The sequence below is a fragment of the Eleutherodactylus coqui genome, chromosome 7 (assembly GCF_035609145.1).
Source record: "Eleutherodactylus coqui strain aEleCoq1 chromosome 7, aEleCoq1.hap1, whole genome shotgun sequence".
In the NCBI taxonomy this organism is placed as follows: Eukaryota; Metazoa; Chordata; class Amphibia; order Anura; family Eleutherodactylidae; genus Eleutherodactylus; species Eleutherodactylus coqui.
Window position 1 is genome coordinate 185,671,693 of NC_089843.1, and position 16,586 is coordinate 185,688,278.

At 41.8% G+C, this 16,586-nt stretch overlaps 1 protein-coding gene across 4 annotated transcripts in view; it reads right to left on the reverse strand.

Annotated features, from left to right (window-relative positions):
* Nucleotides 1-16,586, reverse strand: part of ABCG2 (ATP binding cassette subfamily G member 2 (JR blood group)) — a 143,720-nt gene that overhangs the window by 1,358 nt on the left and 125,776 nt on the right. For all 4 annotated transcript variants that reach the window (XM_066574097.1, XM_066574098.1, XM_066574100.1 and 1 more), the window contains 8 exons: nucleotides 16,465-16,569; nucleotides 15,505-15,746; nucleotides 12,024-12,106; nucleotides 11,810-11,899; nucleotides 7,105-7,229; nucleotides 5,358-5,512; nucleotides 4,433-4,522; nucleotides 590-675 (listed from right to left, as the gene is read on the reverse strand). In XM_066574097.1, coding sequence (XP_066430194.1) covers nucleotides 590-675; nucleotides 4,433-4,522; nucleotides 5,358-5,512; nucleotides 7,105-7,229; nucleotides 11,810-11,899; nucleotides 12,024-12,106; nucleotides 15,505-15,746; nucleotides 16,465-16,569 — 976 coding nt within the window. The remainder of the gene's footprint in view (nucleotides 1-589; nucleotides 676-4,432; nucleotides 4,523-5,357; nucleotides 5,513-7,104; nucleotides 7,230-11,809; nucleotides 11,900-12,023; nucleotides 12,107-15,504; nucleotides 15,747-16,464; nucleotides 16,570-16,586) is intronic.

Consider the following 16,586-nt stretch of genomic DNA (forward strand, 5'->3'; position numbering starts at 1 on the left):
GAAAGCGTATTTTCGTTTGTTCCTACTTTGCAAACGGTCTTTTCGGCGATCGAATATGCGTTGGCGCGTATTTCGGTCGCATATGTTCCGTTTTTTTTCGAATTTCCGTTTTTACGCGCCGTAAAATCACCCATGTGAACGAATACATTCGAAACCATTGCCTCAGATGGTCACGTATATACGTTTGGTCGCAAAAACGTGCCGTTTATGCGCTCGTCTGCCCGCACCCTCAATAGGACTGCTGGGATAGCCCAAGACACACTCCCCTTCCCCAAAGCTTCTCGAACATGGTGTACACCTAGCTGCAAAGATGTCATGACATTAGGTCATGTGGTCACTGCAGTCAAAATGAGCCAGTGATTGGCTGCGGCAGACATATGACCCTGGTGTTGTGATATCAGCAGCGTGCAAAAGTGATGCGCAGGAGCTGTTGTGATGGAGGTGGGAGACTAGGTCTGCTGTCTTAAAAACAAAGCTCTGTTCTCGGATAAATCCCTTTAAATTTACTACACTATATCGCTGCGTGACCTACATTGTCGTGGTTTTGAAGCTGTATACAGTACAAACATATAGAAAGTTCTGCACTTACAGCAGACTGGAGCTGTTCGCAGAGCACTTGCCCACCGTAATATTCCTGCAGAAAAATTCTCCTGGGAATTCATTTGCTTGCAGAGCCTGGAGGAGGAAGGAGCAGGAGATGAACAAAAATGGAAAAGAAGCCTCAAATGCATTCCTTTAATACATAAACTTTACACCAAAATCCTCAGGATCCACTAAGAAACAGTTATTTGTGCATGGCCAGTGTTGCATGCTGTGGTAGCAATACTAGATTTGACCTTGAATGAAATCTGCTCTGAATAGAATCATGGATCGGACTCCAACATTCACTAAATCATTACATCAGTTGAACCACCAGATGGCAGTATGGAGAACACAGTGCAACCAGCTAAAGTTATGGAACTTCCAAAAAAAAAAAGTTTAACCCTTTCATGATGAAACCTATTTTGGCATTAAGGATGGAGGAATTTTTTAATTCGTGTGTCACTACATTCAAAGCCACAACTTTTATTTTTTCCCTCAACCTGGTTCGATGAAGGCTTGTTTTTTTTGTGGAATGAGTTGTACTTTCAAGTGGCACCATTTGAGTACATATAAACTTACTGATTAACTTTGTTTTGGAGAGTTGGGGGAGAGAAATTTTAGGCTGGTATGGGTATGACAATACCAGATTTGAACAGTTTTTAAATTATTTTTACTCAATAAGAACACAATTCATGCCTAATTTTTTTCAACAAAAGTTTTACGTATCTGCATTCTATAAGGCCTCTTTCACACGAGCAACACGACATTACCGCGAGAAAATTGCAGTGATATTGCTGCATTATTTCACCACAATACCGCAATTTTGTAGCGCCACTCACCAGGACTATCAGGGGGGCCTGAAATGTAGGCCCTACCCCGAAAAAACAAAAAAATCACCTTAGAAGTGCTGTCCGGCTCCGCTGCAGCTTAGCCCCGGTACTGTTCTTCATCATCTCTTCTTGCTGGAGTGTGAAAAATCCCCGCCTCCTGAAAGTGCTGCCTCTGAATGGCTGAGCACTGTGAGGCTCAGCCAATCAGACCCAGTGCTCGATAAACCCAATCACAGCCATGCCAGATTATGCCGACAACAGACTGATCCATGCGAGCTCCACACCCACATTGCCTGGCCACAGGAATAATCCCATCCCATGCATGTAAGATAGCAGTATTCAGTATTAGTATAAATACATCAGAAATATGCTTGTCGCATGCAAGTAAAAGGCACCACATACATTCCAGGGAACCAGCTCAAAAGGATGGCAAAGTGTATAGAATATAGATTAGTACACTGCCGCTGGGGACTAGACGTGCTGCCCACAGACAGACCCAAGTAATCCCCACATGGCATCTATGTGTTGTCTGCTAGCAGTGATTAAACCAATAGTCTACATACCAAAAAGCAGCAACACACTTCCAAGGATACAATCGTATCAATGGACACAGGTAGTTCAATTAACCCCATTTAATGAAGTGAACTCCGTGGTGTGCTTGGTGCCGGTACTGTATGTCTGTCGTTTTGTAATTTATTTGAATGTCTTTTTTGAAAAAAAATTTGTAATAAAGATATTATTTACTCTTTAACCCCTTAATGACATGGCCTATTTTGGGCTTAAGGACGCAACAATTTTGGCGGATTTTCTTCTCCGTTTATCAAAAGCCATAACTTTTTTATTTTTCCGTCGACGTGGCCGTATGAGGGCTTGTTTTTTGCATGGCGAACTGTAGTTTTTATCGGTGCCACTTTTGGGTACATAGACTATATTGTAAAACTTTTTTTTTATGATAGCAGGGAGAGAAAACGCATCAATTCTGCCATATATATATATTTTTTTTTTTACAGCGTTAATCATGCAGCATAAATGAGACATTCCATTTTTTCTGCGGACCGGTACGGTTACGATACCAAAATTACATTTTTTTAGGTTTTCCCACTTTTCTGCAATAAAAACCCTTTTTTTTGGAAATCTTTTTTCTATTCTAAATTGCTGCATTCAAAGTCCTGTAACTTTTTTATTTTTTGATGCACGGCGCTCTGTGAGGAGTTATTTTTTGCGAGACAAGCTGTAGTTTTTATTTTGGGGTACATACGGCTTTTCTGATCACTTATTGCGTTTTTAGTGAGGCAAAATGCTAAAAATTTGCATTTTGCCACAGTTTTTTAGGGTTTTTTTGGCGTTTTTTTTCCGTGCACAGTCAAAAGCATGTGCAACTTATTGTACACGTCGTTACGGACACGACAATACCAAATATGTGGGGTTTTATTTTTTTTAACCTTTTTTATGCTAATCTGAGAAAAAGCATTAAAAAATGGTTTTTAAACTTTTTTTACATTTTTTTTTATTCATTTTTTTCATCTTTGTTTTTTTTTTACAACATTTGTGTCCCCCTGGGGGACTTTAACCACTGCCCTGATGATCGCTGTCATAAGGCATGGCAGAGCTACTGCTCTGCCATGCCTTATCGCTTATACAGCGATCATAGGCAATACAGGACGCCAGTGTCTGGCGTCCTGTTACCATGGTGACAGGCCGGGCTCTCGCGATGTTATCGCGAGAGCCGGCCGGAGACACAGAGTGAGTCCGCTTTTGCAGCGGGATGCCGGCTGTGTCTGACAGCCAGCTCCTGCTGCGGGATCATATGTGATCCCGCGCTATCCCCAGGACGTAAGTTTACATCCTGTTGCGGGAAGTACCCTGCTGCCAGGACGTAAACTTACGCGCTGCAGCGGGAAGGTGTTAAAGCCTCTTTCACACAGACGGCAAGGTCACAAGAACTTTTCGCGTTGCGACAGCGCTATAAATCGCAGCTATGTGAAGCCCATGCTTTCCTATGGGTTCCTTCACATTTGCGAGGTTTTGTAGCAGGCGACATTGCGAGTCAAAAAATTTGTGGGTTTTGCAGCCCATATTTCCCTTTGGAGCCTTTCTCTCTGTTGCATCGCACTAAAATGTAGTTTTGAAATTCGCCACCAACTTCTCAGTGCACTTGGTGTTTTGGGCCTTTCTGCATTTGCTAAATTTGCAGAAATTCACTTAGCGCTCTTGTAGTATTATTGGCGTTCTGGTAAAACAATTTTACGAGAAAATCCTGTTCTGGCAGAGTAACAACCATAGTACAGTACAATCTGTCCGACAATGACTCCTCTCACAGTGCCACATTGACCCCTAGTGGTGAGATTTAGAACTAATTTTTTTTTTCACAAAGCTTGGTTCAATTGCACCCAGTATGTTTCTCTAGACAGCTCTGAATAGGGATACTTTAATTATGATCACCCTGTACTTTTAAACCACCATCAATTTATGTGTACGTGGGTTTTGTTTTTTTGCTGGAAAAGTTTTTTTGTTTTTTTTTAACAAAGCCATTTTTGGGCACATATAAATTATAGATTTTACTTTCATTATCTTTTGAGCCGATGGAAAAAAGATAAGCAATTCCATCATTGTTTGTGTGCAGTATTTTTGTGTCATTCACCATCCAAGTAACATGAAAACTTTTTGAACAGATCAATTCAATATAAGCTACTGTAAACTGGGAAGTTCAGAGGAACATTATAAGCCAAGCATCCTGCAGACAAACATCCAAGGACCCTAAAAACATTTGTGGATTTAGTTTAGACAAAAAAAAATTGCATCTTACACATAATGAAGAAATTGGTAAAATAAAAAAACAGGACACTAAAATAGGAGCTCAGAATGTTCGCCTGGATTTCACTGAGAATCTTGTATCCCACAGTACTACTTTTTTGAATATACTACTTTCTGTATTAGACCTGTTCTGGAAACGCATTTTATTACAGCAGGGTAGAAGCAAATAATAAAGGGTGAGGCAAGAAATAAAAGACATGACTTACAGTCAGACCATATCGAGGAATGCTAAAGTACTTGAGCCAAGCCAGCCAATCCATGATGGAGGTTACGTTCACCAGCAAACCAGAAAAGATCTACAAAGCAAACCGATTTTACTGTTATAGTACTTAGTGGTAGCTCTACTGAATTCTATCATAATATTATATATTTATTACATACAAACTATCTGTTTTTATGTATGCATTTGAATAAAGCACCATTTTTACTGGAAAGAGTGTTTGATATCCTATGGTTACAGCTGCATATAGTCATGCTGAGAGTGCCGAATGGGTGTTGGTGTGCTCAAAGTAAAGTGGGACAAGAAGAGTATCTTTCTCCTTAGGGAGAGCACCTAGAAGGTGTGTGAGGAGACTTTTAAAGCTCTTCTATGCTCCTCTGGAAAATATGCAAATAGGGACAATGGAACAATACGTCTGTAGCACCACATATTGCAAGGTAGCATTCCTGCGATTCAATGTCAGGCCTTTTAACAAGCCTTGTAACAATGACTGGGAATTGTAAGCCAAGGCAGAAACCTTCTGCACACTGATGAGGGTCGAAAACCCCAAAACATCTGTCTGTGTATGGTTTTCTGGCTTAGTTTACAATCCCCAGTCATTGTTATAAGGTTGATCTAAAAAGTATGATATTGACTTGCAGGAATGCTGCTTTCCAATAGGTGGTGCTACAGAGGTATTGTTCCATCTTGCCTATTCCTAAACTAAATTGTAATAAGTTGCGCCAAGTGACCGTAAGTGGAAACTTTTGCCCTGTTCACATATAGTCATTTTGCTAAGTGTCTGTGTGCTGTCGGTTCACAATGTAATAACTTAATCATATTTCCATATCACTTCAATGCGATATACTGTTTATGCTACACAACACATGTTCTCCAGAAGCAAAACACTGGATGTCATGCGCTATACTCACAATCATAAAGACGAAGCATATGGTCATGAGAAGATTGGCGACAGCCACTACATCCTGACCAGCGGCTATAGCTAAAGCCATGGAGGTGGCCGTGTAGGAAATCATCATCAAGGTGAACATCATGGTGAAGAAATTCCCTGCAGTCGGCTTAAATCCTACAATGTAAAAAGACTAGAATAATAACCTTTAGTTCTATAGCGCCAACATACTCAGCAGCACCTTACAAACACATCTGTAACTTCAAAGTTTGTACTTTCATTGACAGCCAACAGCACAGTGTTAGCAGCTAGATTTATCTGGAATAGCCTCAAATAAGGGCCCCTTAACATATCTGTGCATCCAAAATTTGCGTGCGCAATATGCATAGAATAGAACCCATTGATTTTAATGGGTTCGTGTACATGTGTGCATTTTTCCTGCATATTTCGGTTGTGCAAAAAAAAAAAAAAGAAAAGGAGCATGCACCCAAAGTCTCATGCGCGGATGTGGCTCCATTCATCTCTATGGGAGCTTAGGATCCGCAGTACATCCGCAAATACATTTAAATACATTTGCGGATTCGGATTTGAAGGTTAACATCAATTAGGGAGGTGGAGTTGCAGATTTTTTCAGTACGGATAATCTGTAATCCACAATCTCCCGCAAGCAATAAAAAATCCTTTTAGACCTCCTGCCTATGGCCGGGTCCGATTCTGACTGCAAAGTCTCACAGTGGAATCAGACTCGGCTCCCCCTAGAGACCCATACTCACCTGGCCGGATTCACCGCAAGTGTCTCGGCCGGCGCACATGCGCAGTGCAGCATATGACACGCCGGTGCTAGGCTGTGACGCGGATTCCCGTGATACTTCTGCAGTGCTCACTGCAGATGTATTGTGGGATGGAAATCTTCCATTGACTGCAATGGAAGCCGTCCGTGTGATTTTCCGCACAGAATAGAACATGCTGCGATTTTTCCCCGCGAGCAGAAAATTGCAGTTGATTTCCTCTCGTGAGCAGGGGAGAATCTTTAAACCTAGCATGTCTATGGATGGACATTGCTGCAGAATTCGTGTTGGGCGTCTGGCCGCGAATTCCGCAGCAAAAATCTGTCCATGGGCATTCGGCCTTAAGTGAATCCGCCGCGGATATCCGCATGAAAAATCTGCGTGTGCCGTGGACATGAGGATCAAATAGGTAGTTTACATCCTATCTTTTTTTGTGTCCTCAGAGGAAGAGAGACCTGGCCTAAATGACCCAGCTGTCACATTATTGGCCCTTTTAGATGAGCTGATTCTAGTTTGAATGAGCGAGTGACATCTGAACTGCTGAGCGGGGAACGTTTAAACGCAATGATAAGTGAACAAGCAAACAATGATTTTTATGTTAGCTGAAACTGAATGATCAACGAAAAGTGAATGACTCTCGTTCATCGTTGGCTCGCGTTTAAACCAAAGGATTATCATTAACTTTCGCGTGCTCAAACAATTTTTTCTGAATGATAATCTTTACATCTAAACACACCTTTAAAAACCAACTTTAACCTTAAGATCATTTAGGACCTCTTTCTGCTTTGAGACTGATACAAAGGGGATCCAAAGCTCATCTCCGGGGTCCAGACTGTGTGCGCATTATGCAGATGACCAAGTAGTACCAGTGGGTGCTATGTAACGCTCCATTCCCCCTACAGCGCCAGCCACTTTCTCTGCCGATAGCTGCTGAATAGCTTATGACAAAGTATTTTGTTTTCCGTTTTGTAATCCACTTACCGATCATGAAATAGATAACACATGTGAAGATAATGCTTGGAATTGTTCTCATGGGAATCAGGTCTGCAATCAGTTTGGAGAAGAAGTATGCGGACAGTCTGTAGTACCCGCTGATGTACTCATGTCTGCAGGAATACAAATTATGCATTGTCAATGTGTCAGCTGCTCTCAGCACCAGCTTATATAGAACATACATATTCCCTATAGCAGTGTTTCCCAAACTGTGCTCAGCGGAGTCCTTGGGGCTCAGCGAGCAATAGTCAGGGGCTCCGACCAAGGGTCTAGGTCCATGGTGGCCAATGGCTGCTCACCACGGTAATGATTACCGGCCAGGGTGCCGCGGCTTCCCGTTCGGTAATCGTGCAGTGGCACTGCTAGCGGCGCTGATCCCTTTGCACAGTCTGACGTCAGTGTCTGCACTCGCGATCCTCCTTCCCTGACCTCTCCTCCTTAGTTCCGCAGGGGAGGAGAAGGGAAGAAACGTTCCAGGCTCGCACACGTCAGTGTGCAACGGGGATAAGTGCTAAGAAGAAAAGGAGCGGCGCTGACTACAAGGAGGAAATATGTATATGGGTTGGGGGGGGGGCTATTATTACTGGGGCTTCTGTGGGGTTAATATTACTGAGGGGGTTAATATTACTTGGGCTAATGTAGGGTTAATATTACTGCTGGGGCTACTGTAGGGTTAATATTACTACTGAGGCCACTGTGGGGGGGGGGGGGGGTCACTATTACTACTGAGGCCACTGTAAGGGTCACTATTACTAAGGAGACCACTGTGAGGGTCACTATTACTACTGAGGCCACTGTGAGGGTCACTATTACTACTGAGGCCACTGTGAGGGTCACTATTACTACTGAGGCCACTGTGAGGGTGACTATTACTACAGGGGCTACTGTGGGGGGTCATTATTACTACTGGGGGCTACTGTGTGTGTGTGTGGGGGGGGGTCCCTTACTACTAGGGCTACTGTGGGGGTCACTATTACTTCTGGGGCCAATCTAGGAGATGCTATTACTACTCGAGCTATTGTTGGGGTCACCATTACTACTGAAGACACTGTGGGAGGGACTTTTACTACTGGGGCTGCAATAGGGGTCACTATTACTACTGGGGCTGCAATAGGGGACGCTATTACTACTGGGGCCAATATAGGGGACGCTATTACCACTGGGGCCAATATAGGGGATGCTATTACTACTGGGGCCAATATAGGGGATGCTATTACTACTGGGGCCAATATAGGGGTCACTATAACTACTGGAGCCACTTTAAGAGATGCTATTACTACTATTACTATGGAAAAGATCTACACAAAACCCATGCGGATATTGACATGTGGTGCGGGATTTAACTCCAGAGCATGTTAATTTTTAATATAATGTATATTAATAGCCCATCCAGTGCTACAGGTTTCCTCCTTTTTTTAATTTATTTATTTATTTATTTTTTTTAATGGCCCTGTCCTTTTTATAACGATAGAGGTAAAAATGCTTCAAAAAGGGCTCCATGGCTGAAAAAGTTTGGGAACCACTGCCCTATAGGATGCATGTACAGAGGATTTATAGATGGGACAAACCCCTTCTGAGGCTCAGACTTATTTTTTGCATGCAGCACCTTCATTTTTTTATCCCTGCCTTCGAACAGCTGTAACTTAAATTTTCCAGCGGCGTGCTTGTGGTCATTGTGAGGTTTTAGTTAGATTGGTCGTTCGCTCTAAGTGATTTTAATCTCTGTTATTTGCGCGCTTTTGTTCTAATAGTAATGTAATAAAGATTGAAGTAGTTTTTGTACATTTTGGAAGATGCACTACTCGTTTTCAGGTCTGCGTTTCTCTTATTAGTCTATTGTGCACCCCGCACGCTTCATTTTGGTAGTACCCATCCGATTTCTTTTTTTTTTGTGATCAATGATGAAAAAAAAGGAATTTCACCATAAAAATAAATTATATAACTTTATTCTGCGAGTCAATACGGCATACCAAATTTATAGACTTTTGGTTATGTTTCACAACTTTTAAAAATGAAAAAAACTTTGTTAAGACCTAAATTTTTTGTACTCACTGTAAAATCTCTCTCTCATTTCATTCATTGGGGGACACAGCTTGACCATAGCTATACAGCAACTGCCGATTAGCAGATGAACACCAAGTAGAAAACGAGTTGGCTCCTTCCACTTGCTATATACCCCCTGCAGGCACTCCACTAATCAGTTTTGTACGCAAGCTGTAGAAGTGCCCTAGTAGGGCATAAACCACCTTAGGATGGCGCATGTGTGACAACAAAGAGAAACCCCTGCCCACTGGAGGAACAAAAAAGAAAAAGGACCCTTATCAGGTGGGTGCTATCCCCTCAGTTAATGAAACGAGAAAGAGATTTTACGGTGAGTACAAAAAAATCTAGTTTTCCCGTTCGTGTCACTGGGGGATTCAGCTTGACTGTGGGACACAAGACAACTGTTGGGCAAACTATACCATACACTCGTCCCTGTGTGTACTCACTCCCGTGTTGCTGCACGGGAACGAGTATTGCTGGCTCGCTCAGCAGGGGGGCTAGGACAGCAGGAGGAGATTTCTCTCCTGGCTCTCCCCTGCCCCTCTCCATTCACTTAGCACAGCAGCCATTCGGTACTGCTGTTTACACTGAACGATCATCGTTCAGGATTTTATGCAGCCTATTCGATGGACGATGATCGTTCAGTGTAAACAGCAGCTGTTCAGTACTGAACGGCCGCTGTGTTAAGTGAACGGAGAGGGTTGGAAGAGAGCGAGAAGTATCCTCCAGCCTCCCCGCTGCAAGCCAACAATACTCGCTCCTGTGCAACAGCATTATCGGACATTGTTTGCCTGACAGTAGTCCCGTATAAATGGAGCTTCAGTGTCCATCTCCAATCGGGAGTTGCTGTATACCCATCTTCAAGTTGTGTCCCTCAATAACACGAACGAGATATAAATATTTATTTTATCTTGAGACCCATAAATGTAAAATTTTTCCCTTGATTGATCTTGCTTTTTGCAGGGCAAACTGTAGTTTTCTATTTATACCACACTGGATTGCATAAGACCTTTTAACCCCTTGAGTGGCGGGTTTCCTACCACCCTGTCGTGCCCACCAGGGCAGGTTTTTAAAAATGGTCTAATCATTGAATTTCAACTAATTTTGCAGTTGTGTCTCAAGAGCCATAACTTTTTCATTTTTCCATTGACATGGCCATATGAGGGCTTGTTTTTTGCGGGACAAGTTGTGATTTTTTAAACAGGGGGAGGAAAAAAAGAAATGGGGAAAAAAGAAAAAAAGGGGCCATGTCATTAAGGGCTTAAATAATGTATTAACTTCCTTCTCTGGGTCATTACAACGCATGGATACCACATGTGTGATTGTATTTTTGATTTTTTACAAAGAAAAGGGAGACAAGTGTTTTTATAATTTTTTTGCTTTTCTTTTTTTTTTTTTTTTTGTCCCTTTAGGGGACTTCCACAGGGACCCATCAGGACCCCTGATCACATTCCGGGGGCCCGATGGTGACAGCCCTTTACATGCTGCAGTGACAGCCCTTTACATGCTGCAGTCACATAGACTGCAGCATGTAAAGGGTTAACACAGCAGAGATCGGAGGTTTTCTCTGATCTCTGCTGTAAGAGCTAGTACCTAGCTGTCCTCTCACAGCCAAGCACCAAGCTCTCCCTGCCACAGAGACCATCGGCTTGCTTCTGACATTGCTTCGGAGATTGCTGGCATATCGGCAATATCTTCTGCTGGTTTTTCAAAGCCCTTGATTTGTTCTCTGTGGGACAGTGCAGGCAGAGCACAATGTCACAGCTTGTGGCATTGTGCTCTGCAGCTCCCATAGTGATACATAGCCCGGAAATCTTCCGGGCTATGTCGCTATGAGCAGTGGAGCTCCTCCCGGAAAATTTCCGGGCGTGCCACTCAAGGGGTTAATACTTCTATTCCATTGTTTGGGATGTGAGGTGGCAATAACAAAAATAAATAATTTTAAAAAGTGACAATTCTGGTATTGTGTATTTCTATTATGACGTTCACTGGGCGGTATAAATAATGTGATTTTTTGGGGACTTTATCAAATTACCAAATTTTGTTTATGTTATTGTGTAGAATTTTTACATGATGAATAGGAAAAAGTTTTTTTCCAATGCTTCAGACCTTTTTAAAAATTTTATTTTGCTTTTATTTTTTTTTTTTAAGTTTCAAGAGGGGACTTGACCATGTGATCTTCTGTATTGAAGATATATTGTACTGTCCGCACTATCCTATTCAGGGTGTAATAGGAACACTAACATGGCAGACCACGGGGCTAGATCCCTGGCTGTCATGTCAACCTCTGGCCACCTCACGATCACTTTGTGTAGGGGCCAGTATGGTGGTGAAGGAAGGGGTCCCTCCTCCCCTTCTAGTGGCTTAGATGCTACTCTTGCCATTGACATATTGATAAATGTATGGGCATGGCTCATAAGAGCCATTCTCTGTGAATAGCTCTCTGCTCTGGTTCAAAGAAGGGGACCCCCTTTCTGATATCCATATGCCCTGAGAGAGATAAGAAATAATAGCACTAATATTTACCACTTAAGTTTTGCAAAAGTTTATTGACATAACGCTGTTATCAGTAGATGGTGAGAGGCCTTGGTATATAGCCAGCGTTTGCACCACTATCATTCTATGGCCATCCCTTTAAAATGATACTCACGTGAAGATTTTCTTCTCCACAATGAAGAGCTCAATGGCGGATACGCTGCTGAAACACTGGTTTGTGGTTATGAAGAACAAGGACCCGACTCTGAAGAAAGCACAGGTATAACTTAAAAAGTTTCCCTTTCTTAGATTATATAAAAATATATATCTGATGCTTTGGAAAGCACTTTTTTAACAATTTCTATTGATGACTGCTCTCATGCACTGACCTGTTTTGGATCCCGTTCTCATCATCTTTCACACCAAAGAAGATGGCTCCAACAATAAGAGCAAGAATAAGGCTAACCATTACCTGTGAGGGCAAAGAAACACTATATAATAATAATCTTTATTTGTATAGCGCCAACTTATTCTGCAGCGCTTATATAACACTATATAAACAATGCACATTATGAGTACATTCTACCATATTCACCATGATGGCAAAAGTATTAGGCCCTCACCAATCCTGTGCTGTCAGGCAGAGGGAATATGCAAATTGGATGTGCGAGCATTAGGTATACAGGAGAGTATCACATAGGTATATCCCAGTATAGAAACGATTGCATCAGTCCAGCAGTGAAGTTTGGAAGAAGTTCTGTTATAGTGTGTGGGGTGTTTCTGCTGAGAAGGACTAGGGCCATTGGTTATACTGAAGTCCACCTTCAATGCCATCCGAGACAATGTGGCACTACCTACCCTGTGACAATATTTTGGTACAGCTCTGTGTCTCTACCAACATGACCGAACACCATGTCATAGAGTACTCAGTACTCAGGCTTGGTTTGAGGAGCAGAACGTCTGCAAACTTCATTGGCCAACCCAAAGTCCATATCTCAATCCTATCGAGCATCTCTGGAACGAAGTACAATGCCGTATCCTTGCACACCCAACATCCCCTACATCAGTATCTAAAGCTCTCCTGGAAGAATAGAGGCAAATCTCTCCACACATGTTTTGGAATTTGCTGGAAAGCAGCCTAGGAGGATTACTGCAGTCATTGAGGCCAAAGGCGGTCCAATAAGTGTTGAAAAATGTGAGAAAAAAATAGAAATTCCATCACCTTCTATGTGTTTTCCAATACATTTGTCAACTTAGTGTAATTCTTTATGCGGCCATTTATTGCTCCATATTAGCCAAACACATAGATTCAATAAAATTTGAAACTATTGAGGTAGTAATTATTTTCCAGAAAACTTTCACATTTAAGGTTTTCAATTTAAAAAAAAAAGCACAAAAAGATGTTATATACTATAAACAGAAATATGTGAAGCCATTCTATTTTTAATGACGACAACCACCATCTCTCATTTAAACGAATGTGAGGTTTTCGCAACCTCTGTCCATTAACCCCAAATATGTGCCTACTTATTAGGACCCCATAAATGTTCTCCAAAGGATCAAAGTATTAAGTGCATTATACGCTTTCAGGATTAGAACATATGGGACATGTATTTTTGTTATATACATAGTATGTTAGACCAAAAAAAGACGTATGTCCATTTAGTTCAGTCCATTACCCCCCAATGTTGATCCAGAGGAAGGCAAAAAAAAAAACAATTAGTTTGTATATCCTATTCATGTACTTTTCCAGCATTTCTTCCTCATTTTCAGCATTGCTGAGACAGATTTATGCAACACTAAAAATTGTACTGTCCTGTGTATATAAAAATATCAATCTTTGACAATAAACCCGACTTTCTTTCTATAACCACTGATATAAAATATTCCCATTATTGGCCCACTAATAATATATCAGGAATAGAGATGAGCGAACGTACTCGTTTCGAGTACTTACGCACCCGAGTACCGCTATTTTCGAGTACTTCAGTACTCGGGTGAAAAGATTTGGGGGGCGCCGGGGGGCGGGGAGAGGCGTGGCGGTGCGGGGGGTAGCAGCGGGGAACAGGGGGGAGCCCTCTCTCTCTCCCTCTCCCCCCCACCTCCACTGCTACCCCCCATGGCGCCCCCCGAATTTTTTCGCCCGAGTACGGAAGTACTCGGAAATCGCAGTATTCGGGCGAAAAAGGGGCGTGGCCGAGCACGTTCGCTCATCTCTAATCAGGAAACTAAAGCCAAATCTAGGCTTTTTTGGCTTGTAGCACTACACAAGAAGTTCAAATAATGCAGTATTTGGAAACAATATCGTGGAAATCTTACAAAAAGCTTAAACTCGCAATGAAAAAAAAAGTGGCTCACAGCAAAGCATTGTCTATATGTGATCAAGTGGCAATGATACAGAGAAACTAGTAAGGAGATTAGGAGATTATATTAAACGCTTTGACCTTTTCTGCCAATTCTATTCTACAAAAGGTGGATAAAATATTTTAATATTTATAATTATTGGTATCAGGCTGATCGTTTAAGTGGAAGTTGTAAAGATGTATTAGCTCCTAATGCCATAATCGCTGTGGATAAGGGGGACTGTATTACTAAGAAGCCGCCAAAAAGATCAAGGGGCACAGATTACTTAGCCATTAAGCTAGTTGTGGTGAAAAACAAGGATCATATCAAAACCAATTTAAGTCGGATGAGGTGAAATGGTTTTAATGAACTGTGTACCACGCATAGAAAGGGTTGGAAATCCAGCACTAATGAGGTGTCGGGGACATTAAAGAGCCAGAGAAGTGCACAGAATGCAAAAAAAGAGTCAGGACAATTAATGCTAAATCTGTGACAGCTAATTCAGGTCACAAGGTTGATCTTGTTCAGAGTAGTTTTTAGGAAACAAGATCCACACACCTCTTTCTAGCAGAGCATTATATATGTACAGGGGTATAACTATTGGGGATGCGGTTGCACCCGGGCCCAGGAGCCTGAGGGGGTCCATCAGGCCTCTCTTATCCATATAGGGAGACCAGTACTATGAATAAAGTTTTTGCAATAGGCCCCAAAAGCTTCACGTTACACCTCTGTATATGTATGTAGTGGGTCTAACTAAGTCAATAGGGAGATATCATAAGCTTGTACCAAGACTAGAGACAATTGAGAGCTGTAGTTTGTGTTATTAGGGCATACATCAATGATGGCGGGGAAGATCTGCTGCTCAGGACCCTCCTCTTTAGGAGCGAGGACAACTATGTAAGGGTGGTTTTACAAGGGATGATCAGTTGGGCAACAGGTACCCGAAAGGTGGTCCCAGCAATAATCGTGCCTGGGCTTTTACACAGAAACAAACATCGATCACTGAATGGTGGCGTAACAGGTCGGGGGATCGTTCTGGCCCACCCGCCTCCATTCACAGCATGCCGTCAGTTGTTCATAACGGCCTGCCTCTTTACATGGAACGATACGACGTTCAGTTTTTGGCATGCAGAAACTGAACGACGAATGAGACGTGAACGACATCTCATTCGTCACTCAGTCGCTGCATGCCTTTACACTAAATGATAGCTGTTCAGATTATCGCTGGATCGTGGGAATCTGAACAATAATCGTTCCATTCAAAAGCACCTTCAGAGCAATTCCTGCTCTGGCAGACTCAGACCACTCCAAATTACAAGGTCAACTGTCTATCCAAATAGCCAGCATGCAATGTAATATTTCCCCTGCACAGCTTGGTATTGGCTGCCCTTACAATAACAGCTGATCACTTAGGGTTAGAGGCTCCAAAGATGGTGTCTTTGTGGGAACTCCTTTAGGTGCTACAAGACATTTTTCACTGGTGGTTGAGTGAAAAGAGAAAATAATGCAACATATCCCCACACGTACCTGGGCTATTGACGCTTGTGGATTACCCAAAAGGTTTTTAAAGGACCTCTTGGAGACCCATTTTATCTGATGGAAGACTGACGTGTTATATGTGATTTGCCTGGTAAAGAAATTGGTCTTCAATTTTTTGCCGCCTGATAGTTTCTCCAGCTCAGCTTTAGTCTCTTTATAATAACCAGTATTGCAGAAATCTTCTGCCAGTTTATCTACAACTGTTTGACTGCCACCATCATTTGGTTCTCCTGAATGCAAAAAGCATAAAAGAATATATATTTATTATAATACAAAATACTAATTTCCTTTATTCTGGAAAGTAAAGAACATTCCTCTTCGAAGAAGTATCACTGAATGAGAACTGTGAATGTTCTCTGTAAGAGGAACAAAGTGATCTTGTACATGTAGGTTTGAAAGCTTGCTATATAATGTTTTTTTGTTAGCCATAAATAGGTATCATATCTACAAGATTACTTGGTTTCTCTTACCAAGTACAAAAAGAGATGATGCTACAGGCAGCTTTCCAACCTACTTAGGATTCTTTCTCAGGAAGAAGTAATCCTGTAGATATGATACTTTTTAATTCCTAACAAAAAAAAGAGACGATGTTAAAGTAAGCTTTTGAACCTACTTAGGACTCTTCCTCAGGATTTCCTGAGGAAGAATCCCAAATAGGTTTGAAAGCTTGCTGTAACATAATGTATTTTTATTAGCGATTAAAAGGTATCATATCTACAAGAGGACTTGGTTTCTCTTACTGAGAACAATCACACTTTGCTCTACTGGCTAACACGGTGTCAAACTTTGTTCTTTGTTCTACAACTGCAACTACACAGGTATGATAATGTGAACAAAATGTCATCTCAAAGCAGGAAATTACTGCAGAGCAGGTGATCATTTTGGATAGAATTTCTACAGACAATACATAAATATAGCAAGATAGCGAATAATTTGCATTCCATATACCTAAATCCACATCTTCCAGTGTGTTTAGGGCGACAGCTGTTGAGTCTCCATTTATAACATCCAGGAAGAAATCAGCAGGATTATTGTGTTCTTCACAGTTATAGCCTAGAATAGGAAAATAA